This window comes from Panulirus ornatus, chromosome 33 (genome assembly GCF_036320965.1).
Source record: "Panulirus ornatus isolate Po-2019 chromosome 33, ASM3632096v1, whole genome shotgun sequence".
NCBI classification, from domain to species: domain Eukaryota; kingdom Metazoa; phylum Arthropoda; class Malacostraca; order Decapoda; family Palinuridae; genus Panulirus; species Panulirus ornatus.
Window position 1 is genome coordinate 13,002,308 of NC_092256.1, and position 22,090 is coordinate 13,024,397.

The following is a 22,090-nucleotide window of genomic DNA, read 5'->3' on the forward strand; positions in this document are numbered from 1 at the left end:
CCCCTAGCCCCCTCTTTGAGAGGACCATGTGGGGCCATAAAATTTAAACCCTTCCCCAAGTTCCTGCGTCAGTTCACCAGGAAAGCTTGGTCACATCGAGCTGTAGGGGTAGAGGAAATTTTTGATACATGTATAAAGTATATGTTAGGTACAGTATACAGTCAAAAGCTCTTAAGCACTTCTGCATCTGTACTGGCTGCAGCAAGTTGATGGCTAATATTGCTTATGTAGATAATGGTTTTGTGGTCATTGTTAAATGTATTAGGCTGCTTTTCTACTTCAGATTCCATAAGGCAATTGATCCAGTGCCTCTGTTGACCTGGTCATGTGCTGCAGTGTTTTTTCATGTCATTTAAATTTATTTTATTCCCTTTAAGTAACTGTTAAAAGCATCTGAAACTATTGTATGACATCCAGCCCAGATATTTTTCTTTAGTTTACTATTCATAAAACTGAGCATTAGAGTGGAAGGAGTCAAGAGATTTGCAGATTTTATATGTAAAAGCCAATACGTACATCATTGCATAATCAGGAAATGGAATTAAAGTTTCAGTGAAAGTGACATGCATATGCTGTACTTTTATGAAGGGAAAACTGCATTTTTGGGAAGGGATGAGGCGTATGCTGGAGAGTTTCAGGGCAACGAGGTACTCATAGTCATGAAAGGTATTTGAAGTGTTTAGATGACAGATAGAAAGTATGTCAGAAAGAACATTATTGTTTATCCATTAGTGATAATTCTACATTTCTTAGCAGCTGATACCAGGTAGTATGTGAGCAAATGATAAATTCTGACTTTCTTTATTGCAGGAACGACTTGAACGTCTACACAATGAGTTCAATGGGCAGGTTACCTCATTGCAGACTGAACTGACAGATATCAAAAATATTAAGGAGGACCTTACACGTTATATCAGGGAGTTAGAGCAAGCCAATGATGATCTAGAAAGAGCTAAAAGGTATGTAATTTTCATTTTTTTTACTCAATAAGCACAACAATCTAACCCTTATACTGTATATTGTTTTTAGAGGTCCCTAAACCCATAAGGAGCTGAAGATGACGACATAATCAGCTTATATGGTAGTCATTAACACTGTATCAAACCTGTTTGACTGTGGGCTTAAATATAGGAATCAGGAGCAGTATTTTTAAGGGTTCCTCAAAATACTTGGTGGAGGGATGGACACTGGGTTAACAAGGTACACCATTCTTTATAATGATGGTTTCATGCGTAGTTTCATATTAGATTTCCACAGACCACCTGTATAGTAATGAAATTATTCTCCCTAAGGTATTTAGTAGCACTCAAGATGATTAAAATGGTTTTCCTCTGAAATCATCAAAGAAATACCTGGCTGTGGTATCAGCATTGGTGAAATACTTATAATACAGTCTGCAAAAATATCCAACAATTACTGTTGAAAATAAGACTCATTCATCAGGTTTGATTTGTAGAACAAATCGTTTTACCTGCCTTTGGTAGGCCCACCATTCTTCATGATGGTGGTTAGTTCATGCATAGTTTCATATTGGATTTATGCACTGCTAAAGCCTACAGAGTACCTGTGTAGTGCTGAGTTATTCTACCAAAAGATATTTAGGGGTTGATACTCTAAAGATTACAATCTTTTTCTGGAAATATCAAAGATTTTGCTCATTGAAACTATTTTGTATGGTATTGGCATGGCAGAAATATCTAATTGTTTGCAAAAAACTTGATGATTGCCATTTAAGGTAAGGTTTTCATGCATCAGGTTTTATTTGTGAAGCCAATCCTATCACTTGCTCATGGTGGAGATATTGTATGTCTGGTAGCATGGTACAGTGTTAGAAGTCAGATTAGATGATTTAATCAGTCTATATCTCTGATTTCCATTCTCTCTGGGAAATCCCATCATGGGGGCGGCCTTGGCAAAGGAGTCTCCATTTATCTCTCTCCGTACGTGCCTCCCTTGCATGCACCATTTCATGCATTCTTCCACCATTTATCTGCCTCTAGTACTCTTCCAGTCTATTTTCCTATACTCTGGGTGGTCTTCCTCTCACACCAACTCCTATCATCATAATATCAAACATTTTCCTTGTAAATTCTCCTTCCTGCATTCTTTCCAAATGTTTAAACCACCGCAAAGTATTATGTTCACCAGCTCTACCACTCCACATTTCATTCCCTTTGCATTCCCTGCCGTACCACATCTCTCTTACACACCCTCATTTCTTTCTTAATTCCATCTAGTTATACTACATGCACCTCTCAAATAGCTCATTTCCATTGGCTGGATTCCTGACCTCTGTGACTCATTCCATACTATGTTTCAGCTGCATAGGTAAGGGTTGGGAGGACTGTGTTGTTCCTTAATCCTTTCCCTAATTTCCATACTTACACCTCTGGTTTTCATCATTCTGTTAAGGGACCCAGTGACTCATCTACCCTGTACTACTCTCTCTCTTATCTCTCCTATATCACCAAACTTAACTAAATTTGTATTTAGATTCTCTCACATTTTTCAGTCTTTTTCTCCCATATTTATAACACGGTTGCCTTTCAAACACTATTACTTTACTTATACTTACATTTACCTTCAATCACCAATGCTAACACATCATAAAAGACAATTACAACATTCTGCAACTCCTCTTCACTCTCAGTGAACAACACTATCATCTGCTAACAGGCTTGTCACTATCCACCATACATCACCACCACACTCCATCCCCTTTTCCCAGGTTTTGCTTTCATCTATCTTATCACTCCATCCATGTGTATGTTAAAAAGCCATGGTGACATCACACAACCCTGCCTCATGACTACATGTATACTAGAACATTTGCTCAACTCTCCATCCATTTACCCTTTACTCTTCCCACAAATACGTACCCTCAACAACACTACACTTTATGACCTATGGTCCCACCCAGTGGGCTAGGTTAATTTCCAGAGCACTGAAGAAATATTATAAAAGAAGAAAGGGGGTTCTTGGATAGGAAGATAGGTAGGTAGGTACAGTATATGGAAAGAGTACTATATTCATGGGGCCTTTTCTCCTGAATTTCCTTTATGTATGATGGGATTTTACCATTAAGCAGGGCCAGTGCATAGCACTCATTGCAGGAAAACTTAAGAGTTATCAACAGAGTTGTGAGAATTGCATTTTATTCCATGGTATATTTAAGATGGAGAGTGTATGTGTTTTTGACCAGAATGGTAGCAACACGTGTTTGAGGCAGAAAAAAAGACAGCGATCTGTACCAGGGAAAAGAACATGACAGCCACCATAATGTTGGTTCACTGCATTACAGTTGTTAACACTCCCAGTATCTTAGAGGTGGTACCTCTTTGGTCAGTTGTTGCCTGCAACCCGCTTTTGCTATAGCAGGCCTACTACACATCTTTTTTATTTTTTTTTTTTTTTTTTACTTATAGATTGGTCTTTGCAAATTTCAAAGAACTGCTCAATCATTGCTTTGTTCATTTCATTTGAACATTTGAGAGTTATAGCCTTTTTTCCCCCTTCTCTTCTCTTTTCCAATGTGGGCAGAATAGTTGCTAATTGCTTCTTGTAAATTAGACCTTGTTTCAGGTTCCTTTTTGTTGTTGCTGTGGTCCATTAGAGCTTTACTATCACATTTGTATGTATATTCAGTTTAAGTGACCAGTCTTGAGATGCATACTGTAACCTGGATATGTGTGCTGTATATAATTTACTGAACATTTTATTAACCATTTCCTTATATGTTCTTTTGATAATATCCAAAATATGCCTGGTTAACAAGACATAAGACACTTTTTACAATGATTTTATGATAGGCAAAATACTATGTCAGTCCTTAAGTTTAGCTTTCATAGATTCATATCGGTATATATATATATATATATATATATATATTTTTTTTTTCTTTCTTTTAAACTATTCGCCATTTCCCACGTTAGCGAGGTAGCGTTAAGAACAGAGGACTGGGCCTTTTTTGGAATATCCTCACCTGGCCCCCTCTGTTCCTTCTTTTGGAAAATCAAAAAAAAAAAAGAGAGAGAGGAGGATTTCCAGCCCCCTGCTCCATATATATATATATATATATATATATATATATATATTTTTTTTTTTTCATACTATTCGCCATTTCCCGCGATAGCGAGGTAGCGTTAAGAACAGAGGACTGGGCCTTTGAGGGAATATCCTCACCTCGCCCACACACACACATATACATACCTATACATTTCAATGTATACATACATATACATATGTACACACTATTTATGTATTTATTTTGCTTTGTTGCTGTCTCCCGCATTAGCGCGGTAGCGCAAGGAAACAGACGAAAGAATGGCCCAACCCACCCACGTACACATGTATATACATACACGTCCACACACGCAAATATACATACCTATACATCTCAACGTATACATATATATATACATACACAGACATATACATATATACACATGTACATAATTCATACTGTTTGCCTTTATTCATATACACACACATGTACATATTCATACTTGCTACCTTCATGCATTCCTGTTGCCTCCCCACTACACATGAAATGGCATTCTCTCTCTCTCTCTCTCTCTCTCTCTCTCTCTCTCTCTCTCTCTCTCTCTCTCTCTCTCTCTCATAAGTTTTTACATGTATTTATGTGAATGGTGTGCGTGTTTGTATGTTTATATTAATATTACATATTTTTTATTTTCTCCAAAGAGCAACAGTAACTTCATTAGAAGACTTTGGAACTCGGTTGAATTTAGCCATTGAGCGTAATGCCTTCCTGGAGTCTGAACTGGACGAGAAGGAAGACCTTAAAGTGACAGTACAACGGCTGAAGGATGAGGCTAGAGGTAAGGATTCCTTTTCTTATGTAGCTTTTTCCTGCACCTCACATGATGAAAGAAAGGGTTTTTAGAAGAACGAAGACTCTTGGTAGGGCATTCAATTAATTTATAAGGGAGAGAATTAGAATAAGAGAATGACGGGGAAATAGAAATTACAATTGGACTAATGATTTTGTCCAAGTGAGAAATGACACTGGGATAGTGGAGGCCATTACTACATGTTCTTCTTGAAGGGAGGTAGAAGCTGCTCCTAAGCTTATGTGGCATTGTAATGACACTTCAAGGAGGTAAGAGTGGGGATCTCTGCAAACTTGTTTTGCTTTGTTTTTGTTTGTTTTTTCTCTTTGAATGTTATTTTCCACTTCATTTGAGCATCAGTTTTTTATGCAAAGACATTGCTAATTTGTGTCTTGTACAGATCTTCGGCAAGAATTGAGTGTTAAGGAAAAGGATGTTGATGGGCCAGACAATGACAAGGCCCTACAACACCATCAGAAGCAGCAAAAAATACACCTTCAACCTCCTCCAAAACAAGAATCATTGCCAGCACCGGAGGACACCATTGATTCCAATAAGCTCTTGTCTGAGACACCGCTGTCAGATTCTGTTCCAAGCACACCTGTAATAAGTAAGCAGCATAATCTCTTAATTCACTTACTTGATAACCAAGTGAAAAATTTCATGATACAGGTATATTAATGATAAAATTTTGCTGATGAAGTAGTATATGATTGTCATTCCTACTTCAGTGAGGTAACATCAGGAACATATGAACAATGGTTTATTTGCATACATTTAGTCTCCAAATCATAACAACTACAAGGATGTTCCATATAACACTTGTTACCTGCAGCGCAGGATAGTAATTGGGAGTGAATTATGAATGTGTGCAAGTATTGTTTGGAAAATGTTAAAATATCTGTGTTAAGTTCTGCGACTAAGAGGGTTGGGAATAGGTCGCTGGAAATTCTTCCCTTCTGTATTGTCATTATCTGAAAGGCAGAAGAGGAGAAGGAGCCAAATGGAATTTTCCACTTAAGATTTGGTTGTTTGTTCTTGATGCTACCTTATTAAGGGAGGGAGTACAAGCAGGTTTAAGAAAATATACATGTAGACAGGATATTGATTTCATGACTTAGAGTATTTTTATATAGATAACAGATGGAGAAAACTACTGAAAATAACTGAAACATGTAATGAGGCAAGCTGGAAAGATACATCAATGTTTTAAATTTAGAAGGATTGTCATAAGTGTGGAATCACTTTTGAGGTTATATAGCTTTAATCTATTAATGTTTCATTTTCAAAAACACATGATTGTGCTTGCTGAAATGTATATGTAAAGAATATGAATTATCTTTAAATAAGGATTTTTTTTTTCAGCACATCCTTTGCACAATATGAACAATGGAAATGTGCCTATGACTCCCTCGGCTAGGATATCAGCCCTCAACATTGTTGGTGACCTTTTAAGAAAAGTTGGGGTAAGTTTTCCTTACTTTTTTGTTTCATTGTGAATATGGCTTAATGAGGAGGAGGTAAAATTTTAGCATTATTTTGCAAGCCATAGTTCCAATAAGTTCTTCAGTCATCAGCAGGTGGATGAATCATGCATATTTGTACCTATACTTTCTTGTAGAGAATTCTGATAAAGAAACTAATGTAGAGAAAGTGCATTAGGTTAATGACTTGTATGTTTGTTTCTCTGTAAATTATTGTTATACAGATTTTCATCTTTCAAAAGTATAAAGTCAGGAAATCTCGTAGATGTGATACATTTTACCAGCTTAAACATATCTTTAATGTTGAAAAAAGTTAGCCAAGTGTCGTAAGTTTTTACTTGAAAATTTTGTTTGATAAGTAAGCTCACTTTAATCATTATTGCTATTACATTAACATCTTACCACTTACACAGAGAAAGAACATTTGTAATAAATTTCAGAAAGGGTAGAAAGATAGGTTTGATTACCTGAATGGAAAAATATACAGTTAACAAAATTTCACTGATTGCATATACATCTTATGAAATCTGGAAATTAATTCATTAGAGAATGTTAATACACTTCATTTGCCTTGTTTGCAATGTAGTTAAATTTGAAAGTGGATGTTTTTGTGGATCAATATGGAGAGGTACATTGCAGTATTTCTGATGTCATTGTTCTTAAACACTCTTAAGTCTTTCTTTAGATATAACATACTAGATGGATAAGTAATCTATATTTTACTTAGAAATACAGATTGCATTATTGATATTGTTTAAACATTTAAGGAATGTCTTTAGTTATAACTTAAGTTGAAACCGATTAAGAGAAAATTCGCTCATTGACATGCCCAGCTTAGTTATTGCACTTAAGCTTTACCTTTCACTATGATAAGTTTTTTCATGTATTTTTGAACAAAGCTGAAAGCTGTAGGAAAATAAAAGTTTTTTTTATTATGAGTGTATTGAATTTTGTTGGAGATATGATGTAGAGATCTATCAGTGAATCGGATGATTATGGTTTGAGTTGGTATATGTTTGTAAAGAAAATATGTGCTAGAATTATTGAATAGAAATATATTTTTTGTTAAAGGAATTGTATTTGTTAGAAAGTATTAATGAAGATGTTTGAATTTTGTAGAAAGGAATTATGTATGATTTGTTAAAAGGTATAACTGAAGATGAGTTGGAACTGTTCCTTCATGTAGAAATCACACTGGACAGCTAGAGAATGGATTTGAGTGGATGTGACCTTTTCTTCATCTGTTCATGGCACTACCTCACTAATGTAGGAAACACCGATCAAATATTTAAAAAAAAAGTAGAAATATGTAGTAATATGTGAGAGAGGGCTGCTGTTATGGTTGGGTGTATGGAATTATATAATGACGCAGCTTTCAGTGCTCTTCTATCCAAGTTGTGTCAAGCAATAAAGGTATTTTGGATATAATTATATGATTGCAGACAATGGTATGATGAAAGCAATATGGTGTTATTGAAACCAGAATTTTGAAGGATTGTTGAATGTGTTTGATGATAAGTGGCAGATGTGTGGTGTTTTGGTCAGGATGGTGTGTGAATTGAGAGAGTTGGAGAGGGTGGTTTGGTGAAGGAAAAAGAGGTGGTGAAACCCTTGTGGAAGATAAAATCCGACAAGATGGCGGGACTGGATGGTATTTCATTTGAATTTATGAAGAAAGGGGGTGACTTATGTTGTTGATTAATTGGTAGATATATATATACACTTCACCATGATCCATATATATATATATATCTTTCTTTCTTTCATACTATTCACCATTTCCCACAATAGCGAGGTAGCGTTAAGAACAGAGGACTGGGCCTTTGAGGGAATATCCTCGCCTGGCCTCCTTCTCTGTTCCTTCTTTTGGAAAATTAAAAAAAAACGAGAGGGGAGGATTTCCAGCCCCCCCCGCTCCCTTCCCTTTTAGTCGCCTTCTACGACACGCAGGGAATACGTGGGAAGTATTCTTTCTCCCCTATCCCCAGGGATATATATATATATATATATATATATATATATATATATATATATATATCCCTGGGGATAGGGGATTAAGAATACTTCCCACGTATTCCCTGCGTGTCGTAGAAGGCGACTAAAAGGGGAGGGAGCGGGGGGCTGGAAATCCTCCCCTCTCGTTTTTTTTTTTTTTTTTTTCCAAAAGAAGGAACAGAGAATTGGGCCAGGTGAGGGTATTCCCTCAAAGGCCCAGTCCTCTGTTCTTAACGCTACCTCGCTAATGCGGGAAATGGCGAATAGTTTGAAAGAAAAGATATATATATATATATATATATATTATATTTTTTTTTTTTCCAAAAGAAGGAACAGAGAAGAGGGCCAGGTGAGGATATTCCCTCAAAGACCCAGTCCTCTGTTCTTAACGCTACCTCGCTATCGCGGGAAATGGCGAATAGTATGAAAGAAAGAAAAGAATATATATATATATATATATATATATATATATATATATATATATATATATATATCTTTCTTTTCTTTCATACTATTCGCCATTTCCCGCATTAGCGAGGTAGCGTTGAGAACAGAGGACTAGGCCCTTGAGGGAATATCCTCACCTGGGCCCCTTCTCTGTTCCCTCTTTTGGAAAATTAAAAAAAAAAAAAAAAAAGTGAGAGGGGAGGATTTCCAGCCCCCCGCTCCCTCCCCTTTTAGTCGCCTTCTACGACACGCAGGGAATACGTGGGAAGTATTCTTTCTCCCCTATCCCCAGGGATAAATATATATATATATACATACATATATATATATATATATACATATATATATACATACATACACATACACATATATATATATATTTTCATTTTGCTTTGTCGCTGTCTCCCGCGTTTGCGAGGTAGCGCATGGAAACAGACGATAGAAATGTCCCAACCCACCCCCATACACATGTATATACATACACGTCCACACACGCAAATATACATACCTATACATCTCAATGTACACATATATATACACACACAGACATATACATATATACACATGTACATAATTCACACTGTCTGCCTTTATTTATTCCCATCGCCACCTCGCCACACATGGAATAACATCCCCCTCCCCCCTCATGTGTGCGAGGTAGCGCTAGGAAAAGACAACAAAGGCCCCATTCGTTCACACTCAGTCTCTAGCTGTCTTGTAATAATGCACCGAAACCACAGCTCCCTTTCCACATCCAGGCCCCACACAACTTTCCATGGTTTACCCCAGACGCTTCACATGCCCTGGTTCAATACATTGACAGCACGTCAAACCCAGTATACCACATCGTTCCAATTCACTCTCTTCCTTGCATGCCTTTCACCCTCCTGCATGTTCAGGCCCTGATCACTCAAAATCTTTTTCACTCCATATTTCCACCTCCAATTTGGTATCCCACTTCTCCTCGTTCCCTCCACCTCTGACACATATATCCTCTTGGTCAATCTTTCCTAACTCATTCTCTCCATGTGACCAAACCATTTCAAAACACCCTCTTCTGCTTTCTCAACCACATTCTTTTTATTACCACTCATCTCTCTTACCCTTTCATTGCTTACTGGATCAAACCACCTCACACCACATATTGTCCTCAAATATCTCATTTCCAGCACATCCACCCTCCTCCGCACAACTCTATCTATAGCCCACACCTCGCAACCATATAACATTGTTGGAACCAATATTCCTTCAAACATACCCACTTTTGCTTTCCAGGATAACATTCTAAACTCCCACACATATATATATATATATATATATATATATATATATATATATGGATCATGGTAAAGTGTCTGAGGATTGGCAGAATGCATTTGTGGTGCCATTGTACAAAGGCAGAGGGAATAAAGGTGGATATTCAAACTATAGGCATCGGTTTGTTGAGAGTGTGAAGGCATGTTTGTGAGGGTGTGAAGGCATGTACAGAGCATCAGACTGGGGAGGAGCAGTGTGGTTTCAGAAGTGGCAGGGGATGTGTGCATCAGGTGTTTACTTTGAAGAATGTATGTGAAAATCACTTCGAGAAAGAGATGGATTTGTGTGTAGCATTTATGGATCTGGAGAAGGCATGTGAAAGATTTGATAAAGATGCTTTGTGGAAGGTCTGAAGAAGATATAGTGTGGGAGGTAAGTTGCTGGAAGTAGTTTTGAACAAGAGTGTAAGGCATGTACATGAGTAGGAAGAGAGGAGAGTGGTTGGTTCCAAGTGAAGGTTGGTCTGTGGCAGGGGTACATGATGTCCCCATGGTTGTCTTGATTTGTTTATGGATGGGGTGGTTAGGGGGGGTAAATGCAAGAGTTTTGGAGAGAGGGTGAGTATGTAGTCTGCTAGGGATAAGAGGGCCTGGAAAGTAAGTTATTTGTTGCTTGCCGATGATCCAGCATTGGTTGCCAATTCAAGTTAGAAACTGCTGAAGTTGGTGACTTGAGTTTGGAAGAGTGTTTGAAAGGAGAAAATTGAGAGTATATGTGAATAAGAGCAAGGTTATTAGATTCAGCAGGGTTGAGGGACAAGTTAGTTGGAATGTAAGTTTGAATAGAGGAAGTGAAATGTTTAGATATCTGGAAGTGGACCTGGTAGTGAATGGAACTATGGAAGTGAGTCATAGGGTAATTCCAACAATATTATATGGTTGTGAGGCATGGGCTATTGATAGGGTTGTATGGAGGAGGGTAGATTTGTTGGGAATTGAATGTTTGAGGACAATGTGGGGTGTGAGGTGGTTTGATTAAGTTATGTAAGGGTGAGAGAGAGATGTGTGGTACTAAAAAGAGTGTGGTTGAGAGAGCAGAAGAGGCCTGTGTTGAAATGGATTGGACATGTGTAACAAATGAGTGAGGAAGGGTTGACAAAGAGGATTTATGCATTAGAGGTTGAGGGAACAAGAAGTAGGAGACCAAATTGGAGGTGGAAGGATGGAATAAAAAAAGATTTTGAGAGATTGGAGCCTGAACATGCAGGAGGGTGAAAGACATGCATGGAATAGAGGGAATTGGAGTGATGTATACTGGGGTCATTGTGCTGTCAGTGGACTGAACTAGGGCATGTGAAATGTGTGAAGTAAACCATGGAAAGTTCTGTGGCCTGGATGTGGATAGGGAGCTGTGGTTTCAGTGCATTGCACATGAAAGCTTGAGACTGAGTGTTAGTGGATGTGGCCTATTTTTGTCTGTTTCCTAACGCTACCTCGCTGATGCAGGTGGCGATGCTGATTCCTTTAGGGTGGAGTGGTACAGAGAATGGATGAAAGCAAGCAAGTGTGAATATGCACATGTGTATATATGTTGATATGTATATGTACATGTATGTGCTTGTATGTATGTATTTGTGTATATGGGTGGATGAATCTTTTGCTGACAGCAGGAAGTGGCGATCGGGTATAATAAAGTAAATAAATAATAATTAAACCAAAATGTAAGAAAATTATTTTCATCACAGATTCTTTACAGTCATGATGTATTGCCTTATGCATCAGAGTTTACGTTAGCACATGTAGTTATGCAAAGTTGTGATAGAAGTAATGTTCATGATAGGTTAAATGCTTACTTATTCTTGCTTCATTCTATTCAAATGAAATGACTTAGACCTATCCTAAACCTTTTGTTCGTTGGTTTGATGTATTGGTCATCTTTGCTTAACCATAACATTTCAGTAACTTAGGGGTTAAGTATTTGGAAATTGTCTTCTTATAAGATCATAGTTGTTGTGGTATTTATTTCAGTTATAGTATTTTTCTTCATGTAGATAAGTTCATAACTCATTGGGCACAAGAAATATTTTTTAACAGTAAACATTACACCTACCCAACCTATAATACTAGATTGCCACTAAACACACTAGACATACCAGTTTTTATTTTGGTAAGAGAAAACTAGTGAGTTGATTATGTTTATTGAAGATGTCGGAGCATTCATGATATCACATAGGAGACTTGTATCCTGAGAAACTTGTATCAAGCCCTTTATTTGGGCTTGTATTAGTTCTTCAGAAATGTTAATAATTTATTATCTGAATGACATGTGACTTGTTTGCTGAGGAGAGTTGATTCAGGTTTCTAGATGCCTCTGGAAGTTTGTTTGCACCTCTGCTGTTTCTGATTCTCGTGCCAAACTTATGTGCTGGCACACAGCTTCATATCATCCTTTGTGAATGATATATGGTTTGAGTTTGAGGGAAAAACCATCTGTAGGAGACATTGAGAGACTACAGCAAATGTAAATCAGGTTTTCTGGTTAGGCATTCAAAGCAACATGAATGTTAGTGGTAGATAGATTTCAACTGCTTTGTTGTAGGGAAATGAAGAATTGGTTGTTTGCACTTGTTATTGGGTACAAATAAGATGCTGTCAAATGTAAGAAGTACATTGTAATACAGAAATTATGTCTGATTATCTTAACTTAAGCAAGCACAGAAGAGCTACCATTGCATATCCAGAAGTGATGAATGGCTTGAATTCATTGACTCTAAGGACACTATAGGCAAAACTGCTGATAATGCTCTTCAAGACTTGTAAATTTCTCAGTTGGAATACTGTGGTCTTGTGTCATCATCCTTCAAAGTAGGTGAAATTGTTAGATTAGCAAATGTGAAAAGATGTTTCACAGCCTGCAGTGACTTGAAAATCTAAACTTTTGGGAATGATGTAATGCACTGAGGCAGACAGGAGAGAAATAAAGTATTGCCTCTCCTGTCTTAGTGAGGTGCCATCAGGAACAAACGAACATTGGCCTTATGTATGCACATCCACTCTCTAACTATGTAGTATATTGTACTAAAACCACCTCTACTCTGTACAACCAGGCCTCACAGACTGATTAATGGTTTATTTTCACCACTTTATATGCCATGGTTCAGTTCAGTGATAGCATTTTCCCCCCCTGTTCGTATATCACATAGAATTCATTCCTTCCCAAGAATGCATCTCACACTTCTTAGTGTGTAAATCCTCATACTCGAAAACCACCTTCACTTCATCCTTCCATCTCTTTTTTGGTGACCCTCTCTGACATGTACATCATTTTCCTCAGTCAGTCTTTGCTCTTCATATGTCCATACCATATCAGCACAGACACTCAGTCAGCTTATTCTTACCACCACAATCCTGTCTTATGCAGTCATTCCTTATGTGATTAATCCACCTTACACTGCATATCATCCTCAGCCATTTCATTTCCAACACATTCTTCTTTTTCCTTTCTTTTGCATTCAATGCGTAAAATTACATCCATGCACCCATTTGTTTGAGAAATACTTAGAGAAATGGAGGAATTTTTTATGTAGCATTTATAGATATGGAGAAAGTACATGATAGGTTTGATAGTGATGCTTTGTGGAAGGTGTTATGAATATATGGTGTGGGTGTGAGTGTGTGAAAGGAGAAAGTTTAAAGTAAGTGTGAATAAAAGCAATGATATTATGTTTAGCACTGAAGAGGGACAGGTTACATCAGGTATGTGTTTTAATGGGGAAAACTTAGAAGATTTAAAGTGTTTTAGATACCTTGGAGTAGACAAAGCAATGAATGGAATCATAAGAGCTGAAGTGAGTCACTGGGTAAGTGAGGGGGGTAAAGTCTTTAGAGCATTAAAGAATGCGTTGAAAGAGAAATTTCTATCAGGGAAGGCAAAGATGGGCATGTTTGAAGGTATAGTAGGCTCAGTGGTGTTACCACACCTGTCTATTACCCTTTTATTACCATCTCATACCACTTATTTTTTGCAAACATTTAATTTCCAGCACCTCCACCCTGATTCATTTCTGGCACAGGTGTCCTTTTTGTCACCCTCTCCTCACTCACTGTCTCCACATGTCCAAACAATTTCAGCACACCCTTGTCAGCTCATTCAACCACATTCTTCATGTTACCACACCTCTCTCACCCTTTTATTGCTCAGTCAGTCAAAATGCCTTATACCCTCAAATATTTCATTTCCTACACATCCACTTTTCTCTAGACATTTTCATCTATAGCCCATGCATTGCATCCATACAACATCATTGGAACTGCTATACCTTCAAACAACCATTTTTGCCTGCTCTTTCCACAGATTCTCCCAATGCTCCCATCTTTCTCCTCATCACCCATTCTTTGACTTGCTTCCACTTCCATGGTTTCATTCACTGCCATGTCCGCTTCCAGGTATCTAAAACTCTCCAGTTCCTCCAGATTTTCTCCATTCAGACTCACACCCCATCTAATCTGTCCCTCTTCCCAGCCAAACGCAATGAACTTTCTTTTGTTCATATATAATCTCAACTTCCTCCTGGTACAAACTCTCCCAGTCTTGGACACCAACTTCTACTTTTTCTTGTCTGAATCTGCCACTAGTTCTGTGTTGTCACCATACAACAGCTGACATACTTACCAGGACCCCCCCCACCTACTATGAACTGCATACTCACCTCTCTCTTCAGGACCCTTGCCTTTACCTTCCTCACCACCCCATCCATAGGCAAATGAAAGAGCCATGGAAGCATCACATACCCCTGCCACAGGCCCACCCTGCATGCAAACGTGCAATACACACTTGATGAAAATGCTTTGCTGCTTCTAGTAGCTTTCCTCCCACACCATGTATTCAGAAGACATGCCACAAGACATCTGTATCATCAGAAGAGCTTCCACAAGACATATGTATCATACTTGTTTAAGAACAGCCCCCACACATGCAGGAGGGTGAAAGGTGTGCACAGAATAGAGTGAATTGGAATAATGTGGTATACTTAGGTCAACATGCCATTAATGGACTGAACCAGGGCCTGTGAAATATCCGGCATAAACCATGGAAAAGTCTGTGGGGCCTGGACATGGATAGGGAATTGTAGGTTTTGGTGCATTACACATGACAGCTTGTGTATGGATGTGAGCAATGTGGCCTTTCCTCATCCGTTTCCTGGCGCTACCTCGTTGATGTAGGCGATGGTGATGCTGTTTCCTGTAGGGTGGGGTAGCACCAGGAATGGATGAAGGCAAGCAAGTACGAATATGTACATGTGTATATATGTATATGTATGTATATACATGTATGTGTGTGTGCATGCACCTATTTACTGTATGTGTGTATGTGAGTGGATGTGGCTTTCTTTGTCTGTTTCCGTGTGCTAATGCAGTATTTTTTTTTTTTTTTATACTTTGTCGCTGTCTCCCGCGTTTGCGAGGTAGCACAAGGAAACAGACGAAAGAAATGGCCCAACCCCCCCCCCATACACATGTATATACATACGTCCACACACGCAAATATACATACCTACACAGCTTTCCATGGTTTACCCCAGACGCTTCACATGCCTTGATTCAATCCACTGACAGCACGTCAACCCTGGTATACCACATCGCTCCAATTCACTCTATTCCTTGCCCTCCTTTCACCCTCCTGCATGTTCAGGCCCCGATCACACAAAATCTTTTTCACTCCATCTTTCCACCTCCAATTTGGTCTCCCTCTTCTCCTCGTTCCCTCCACCTCCGACACATATATCCTCTTGGTCAATCTTTCCTCACTCATTCTCTCCATGTGCCCAAACCACTTCAAAACACCCTCTTCTGCTCTCTCAACCACGCTCTTTTTATTTCCACACATCTCTCTTACCCTTACGTTACTCACTCGATCAAACCACCTCACACCACACATTGTCCTCAAACATCTCATCTCCAGCACATCCATCCTCCTGCGCACAACTCTATCCATAGCCCACGCCTCGCAACTATACAACATTGTTGGAACCACTATTCCTTCAAACATACCCATTTTTGCTTTCCGAGATAATGTTCTCGACTTCCACACATTCTTCAAGGCCCCCAGAATTTTCGCCCCCTCCCCCACCCTATGATCCACTTCCGCTTCCATGGTTCCATCCGCTGCTAATGCAGTATATAAGAAAAAATATTATTAGACATACTCGTGCATACACACAGTATTTGGAGTATAAAGGAGAGAGCTTGATAAGGTAAGGAAGGTATTGCATGATATCACAGCTGAGATGAATAAGGTGGACAAGAAAATGGAAAATAGTATTGGAAAAGTAAGGAAAATTGAGAGTGATTTGTACATGAGAGGCCAAAGAGAAATTGAGCAAGTAAATGCAAGAGTTGGAGGGAAAGAATGGGTAGATTAAGGTTATGATGTTTGGTGCTGCAGTTAAGAGAAATCTGAAAATGCATGTGCAAAGGTAAGATATGTAAAAACAAGTGAGCTAACATGGCTTATTTGGCTGTGGTTTTAGCCTTAAAATTTATGCTTAGGTATCCCAGTAGTCATTTATATCTTGCATTTGAATAATGATGCTCATTACTGTTTATTAAGTTAGAAGTAAAGGATATGCACAAAAAAGTGTACTTACATTGGTTGTAGGTTAAAGAAAAAGACAAACTAATTGATGATGAATCCCACCACATGCTTTGGAAATCAGCATTTAAGGGTTAAGGAGTTGGGCAGTATGAATATTCGCTCCTTTCCTGTAGGTGCAAATGGGTAGTGTACACACACACACACACACACACACACACACACAATATACAGTATTGAAAAATGTACTGATCTCATGAGTGGGACTAAATGAATAGGTTAATTTTGAAATGAATTTGAATTTGTATTATTAATTGTTGGAATTATCCTCTGTGTATCATTATTTCTTTGTTTCAGTTTTTATAACTTGACCTTTAAAACTAATGATGTAATAATAAACTTGGCCAATTAACAATTCATGGAATCAGATTTTGAGTCTCGACGGAAGTTAGAGTAGAGATGGTAACAACCACATTATGTAGATAATCATGAATTTATTGTTACATTTTTGATTTATATTAATGATGAAAAAGGTAAAACTAACACTTAATACTAGAGTATTAACATTGTCAACCACTGTAACATTATACAATTGAAGGGAAACTTTTCTTATAATTAATAAGCTAATGATGAAGAGATGTCTCAATAGCCTTACCCCTAAGCTTTGTGCCATTGGTGATTAATTGTTGTTACTCAGTATTTCAGGATGCTGGGTTGTCTAGGTGCAATTTTAGACCTCAATGTTGCTAGTTGTTTTGGACAAGAAGAAAGTGTTCCATGCTAATAAATTCATCCATCCACTCAACTGCTGAATTGAAAACAATGGTTAGCTTGTAGATAGTCATATGTGGTGATAGTGTGGCAAATGCACTCTGATGATCATAAAGTTTGAGTAACATAATTTGCCTAAAACACTTACTAATGTATGGTGTTGTTTGGTTGTTTCTTAGCAGTCATATATTAGATATCACTGAGTTGAATTTACTGAAGTTGCTTTTAACACTTTAGATTATAATATTTATTTCTCTTGAATCTGATTAACCACTTAAAACAGTTCATGGTGCAAAGTTCATACAGTCAAGTAGAATGCTGGAAAGTACCATAAACTGTGAAATTTGACCCATGATCACAGTATGCAAGCATTGAACTGCAAAAATATTCAGATTATTTCACAACTCCAACAAACCAGTTTCTTAAAACATAAGTAACCAATCCACAATAGGATGACTATAGTCAAATATGCTTCAGGTACTGATCTCAATACATTTTGCACTCCCCATTATATCAACATGTTATTACCCTCACCTTTAGACATCAGTCAAGCTTATCTGCAGTTTTCCCACATTTTTGCTTACACATTCATCTATGTCAGTTCTTTGCACAGGTAGTCTTTAATCTATTCTTCATGCTTAAAATCTTTCCATAATCCTGTTTATGGTTATCCGTTTGGCTGTTTTGACTTATACCCCATTTTATTTTGTTTATAAATGAAGACTTCCCCTACTTTTTCTAACATTTTGGTTAACAATCATTTGTCCCATTCCTGTTGACTTGATCTTACTGCTGATTCCATAACCCCCTTGACTCTTAAAAGTACCTAATTCTTCCAGATTAACTTTTATCTTCAGCTGTTCTGGCTCCTAGAGACTGAAGTTAATGACAAGGATTTGGGAGTTGTTATGAGTGACAAACTTGAATACTTAGAACACATTGATAAGGTAATGCTCTGAAGCCAAATGATGAGTATTAAGAACTTTTGAACAGTACACAGAATTAATGATGAAAATATTTTATGTGTGTACAAGGAGTAAAACAAGAAGTGAAATGTCTGGGGTAAACGATAGAAAGGTTTGTGGGGCCTGGATATGAATAAGGAGCTCTGGTTTTGGTGCATTGCACTTGACAGCCAGAGACTGAGTGTGAATGAATGTGTCCTTTTTTGTCTGTTTACCTGGCGCTACCTCTTCGAAGCAGGGTGTAGCAATGCTGTTTCCTGTGGTGTGGGGTAGTGCCAGGAATGGATGAAGGCAAGCTAGTGTGAATATGTATATGTCTGTATGTATATGTTGATATGTATATGCTTGTATAGGTGCATGTATTCGTGTTTATGTATATATGTGTGTATATGAGTGGATGGGCCATTTTTCAACTGTTCCTGGCAGTACCTCGCTAACATGGAAAAAAGTATAATAAAATGATAATAAAAGAAGTAAAACTGAATCCTACTGCATTGTATAGTCACCAGTTAAATGGATTGAAATGAATGAAGGAAAGAATACAGAAACGGTGAACTGTACAAGTAGATTTACTAGACTGGGCATATAAATTACCCCAAGATATTGAGCTATATGATTATAGTCAAGAAAGACATAAAGAACGATATATGATGAGAAATGCCTGGCAATGAATAGAAGGTGAATAGAACATTCCATCCATGAATGCAACTCAGCAAGTTAGATGCAAAAACATAGTAAACAGCTGTTCAGGGTGTGGTAGCCATTGAAAGAGGAACAGAATGATGGTGGTGGAAGGTCTTGTAGACAGGGAAGGAAGGAGTGGTTGTGGTGAGGGAGGGTGTAATGGCCAGTGTCATGGTGGTGAGGGAGGGTGCGGTAGTCAGGACAAGAGGGAGTGGTGGTGAGGGAGGGTATGGTAGCCAGGGTGGAAGGGCATAGTGTTAGTAAGGATGTGGTAGCCAGGAGTGTGATGAGGGAGGATGTGGTGGTGGTGAGGGAGAGTGTGGTTTTGGTAATGGTGAAGGAGGGTGTTGGAAGCCATGGAGGGAAGGAGTGGTGGTGGTGAGGGAGGGAGTAGTGATGATGAGGGAGGGTGTAGTGGCTTGGGAGAGAGGGCATGGTGGTAGTGGAGAAGGGTATGGTGCCCAGTGAGGGGGTGGATGTAGTGGTGGTGAGGGTAAATGTGATGTCTAGGGTTAAACGGCATGGTAGTTGGAAAGAGGGGGTTCAGTAGTCATCCACAGGAGTGAGCAGATGAGGGCCTGAATCACTCGCAATAACTGCTTTTGTTGCTTTACTTACTGCTGGAATTATTATCATTTTCCTCTTATTCCTTTACATACAAAATTATTTATAAATTTGCTTTATTTTTAACTTATCCTTGGAGATAAGGGAGAAAGAATTCTACCTAGGTATCTCCAGCGTGTTGTAGGTGACTAAGATGGGTTACAGCAGGGAGGCTGGAAATCTTCCCCTACTGTATTACTTTCCAAAAGAAGGAACAGTGGAAAAGCCAAATGATGATCATCTGTTGTGGATGCTACCTCTATCACGCAGGAAATATTTAACGTGTATGAAAGAAATAAATTTTATCAATGACATTTGTCCATATATTTATTTTACTGGTTCTTCACAGACTGACGGATTTATGTTCCTGGAGTTGTGTCGTTCTAGTGGAATATCATCATATGAGTATTTGAAACCTGTGTTGTAAGGGAGGTTATGTTCTTGACCGAAAGTTTAACCAGTCTTCTTATTCTCCTGTATGGATTATACCTGAAGCTTATCATGAGTGTACCCCACTCTGTCATGAAGTGAATTAGATTTTGATTCAACAAGCGTTGGCATTTCATTGTTAAAAAGACAATATTTAACGATACTAAGAATGCCTGTGATATGGGCTGGAGGTAGGTGGTGGTGGAATGGGTTGGGGTGGAGTGAATAGTTTGTCAAGCCTTGCAAAGTAAGTTCATCCATTATGGTGTGTGATATTATGTTTGTTGACTTGTTTATTCAAAATATATTTTAATGGTCTCAAGTCTGGTAGATATCTTTTATATGGCATATATAGAAACTGAAAACTTAGTGGTCTTTATAAGTTGACTGTCATTAGCTGGAATATGGTAAGAATCTGATGTTATTTTGTTCTTGTATCATTATAAAAGGCAGTACAGTATAACTGAAAAACCTTACATTATTGCTAAAGGTTCCATGATTAGTGGAAAATATTAAGTAATGATATGAATTTTCTTCAAAGCTGTTGCAATTGTGAGGCCTTAGCATGGTTTATAGATTTGTACCCTAATTCCCAAGTATGACTGTGAAAAGTTGCTGTATGAGCCATTGTTCTTTGGGGAACCACAGTATGTGGAGTATATCAACAGAAATTGGATACTCTGGCAGTGTCAGCACAAACGTAGCATTTCCTTCCTTTACTGTGTCTACCGTGTAACTGAAAATGATTGTTTGGTGGAAGTGCTTGACACCCATATATTACCCCCATCCCTACCCCAACTCACACGATATCCTTGGAACTGTGGTGGGAAGGTTCAAAGCAAAGATAAATGTTTATGTAGATGTTGATGGACCTGTAACGATATATGTGTGAATGATGAATGGTTACAGGATATGATCAGAATGCCTCCATTTCTGCTTGGTAAAGAGAGGAGCATTTCTTGAGGAAAGTTAATGTGGACATCTTTGTATAGGGCTCCTGCTGTGATTAGGAAGCTTCCTTAGATCACTGGGCAGTACCACAGGTTAAGAAGTGTGTGGTGATGTGTGTTCATGGGGTGAGTGCTGGACATTAAAGGAGTGGCCTAGGACTTAAGTGTCTTTACAATGAAATTGTATCTTGGACATGAGGGGGGTCTTGTAATTTGTTGTGTTTAATGTTACCAGGTGGATGATATCTAGAATACAGACAAGAAAGTGTAGCTTGTACATGTCTTTGGAGTGCATTTTCAGGTAGGAGTACTATGTTTGATCAAGTGTGATTAAATATTGAGTTGGGGCGACAGTTGTATAGTGCTTGTCAGATCATAGTGTAGGTTGCTGAAGTATGAGGCAGGTATGAGCTTATTATTTCTGCTAAGGAGTGGACTATTAATTATGAAGGGATTTGGTTTGGAGAGGTCACTTGGTATTGTATTGGAAGTATTTGTATTTCGTTGTACAACTGTTGAATATTCGTGGTTGCTAAGCAACAAGTGATTGTTCTGAGTGCTTGGTTTTATATGGTTTGGAGCTTTGTTAGCTTTTGAGAGGATGGGTGACCAGGTAGATGAAGTGTAGTTTGAAGTGGAGGGCATAAATTGTTTGTTCAGGGTACTGAGAGAATTCTTTGCTGGTGCTGGTAAATTCTCTGAGGGGACCCTGGGGCATGAAGGTATGTGTGTGGAAATGTTTAGGTGTCTGGATGATTAGAAGCATGAAGAAACATTGGTCTGCATGTTAGGATCTTGAGTGATACTGAAGTTACAAATAATGGCTTAGACTGAAGACCCATTTTTCACCCATAAATCCTTTATTTCTTTATTCTTGGTTATTTCATCTGTGTTGTCTGTTTCCTTTAGTATAACTTTTCTGCCGTTCAGTATGAGCCTCATAATTTGAACACTTAGGAAATTTTCATGTTATCACTCTTTATCCCACAATTTCCCCTCATTTGATGTAGGATAGCATTCTCATTGGAAACACATGGTAGATCTTTTTCGTCTGGATATAT

The 22,090-nt window shown here is 38.2% G+C and overlaps 1 protein-coding gene across 8 annotated transcripts in view; it reads left to right on the forward strand.

Annotated features, from left to right (window-relative positions):
* The window catches only part of LOC139759472 (nuclear distribution protein nudE-like 1), a 228,957-nt gene that overhangs the window by 190,834 nt on the left and 16,033 nt on the right, over window positions 1-22,090 (forward strand). For 6 of the 8 annotated variants that reach the window (XR_011715064.1, XM_071681638.1, XM_071681641.1 and 3 more), the window contains 4 exons: window positions 811-959; window positions 4,705-4,841; window positions 5,254-5,463; window positions 6,219-6,319. Coding sequence is in view for 5 of the 8 variants with exons in the window: in XM_071681638.1 (XP_071537739.1) it covers window positions 811-959; window positions 4,705-4,841; window positions 5,254-5,463; window positions 6,219-6,319 (597 nt within the window). In the remaining 3 variants the exon portion in view is untranslated. Of the gene's footprint in view, window positions 1-810; window positions 960-4,704; window positions 4,842-5,253; window positions 5,464-6,218; window positions 6,320-17,324; window positions 17,453-22,090 lie in introns of all 8 variants that reach the window. The other 2 variants (XR_011715065.1, XR_011715066.1) reach the window with 1 other exon arrangement.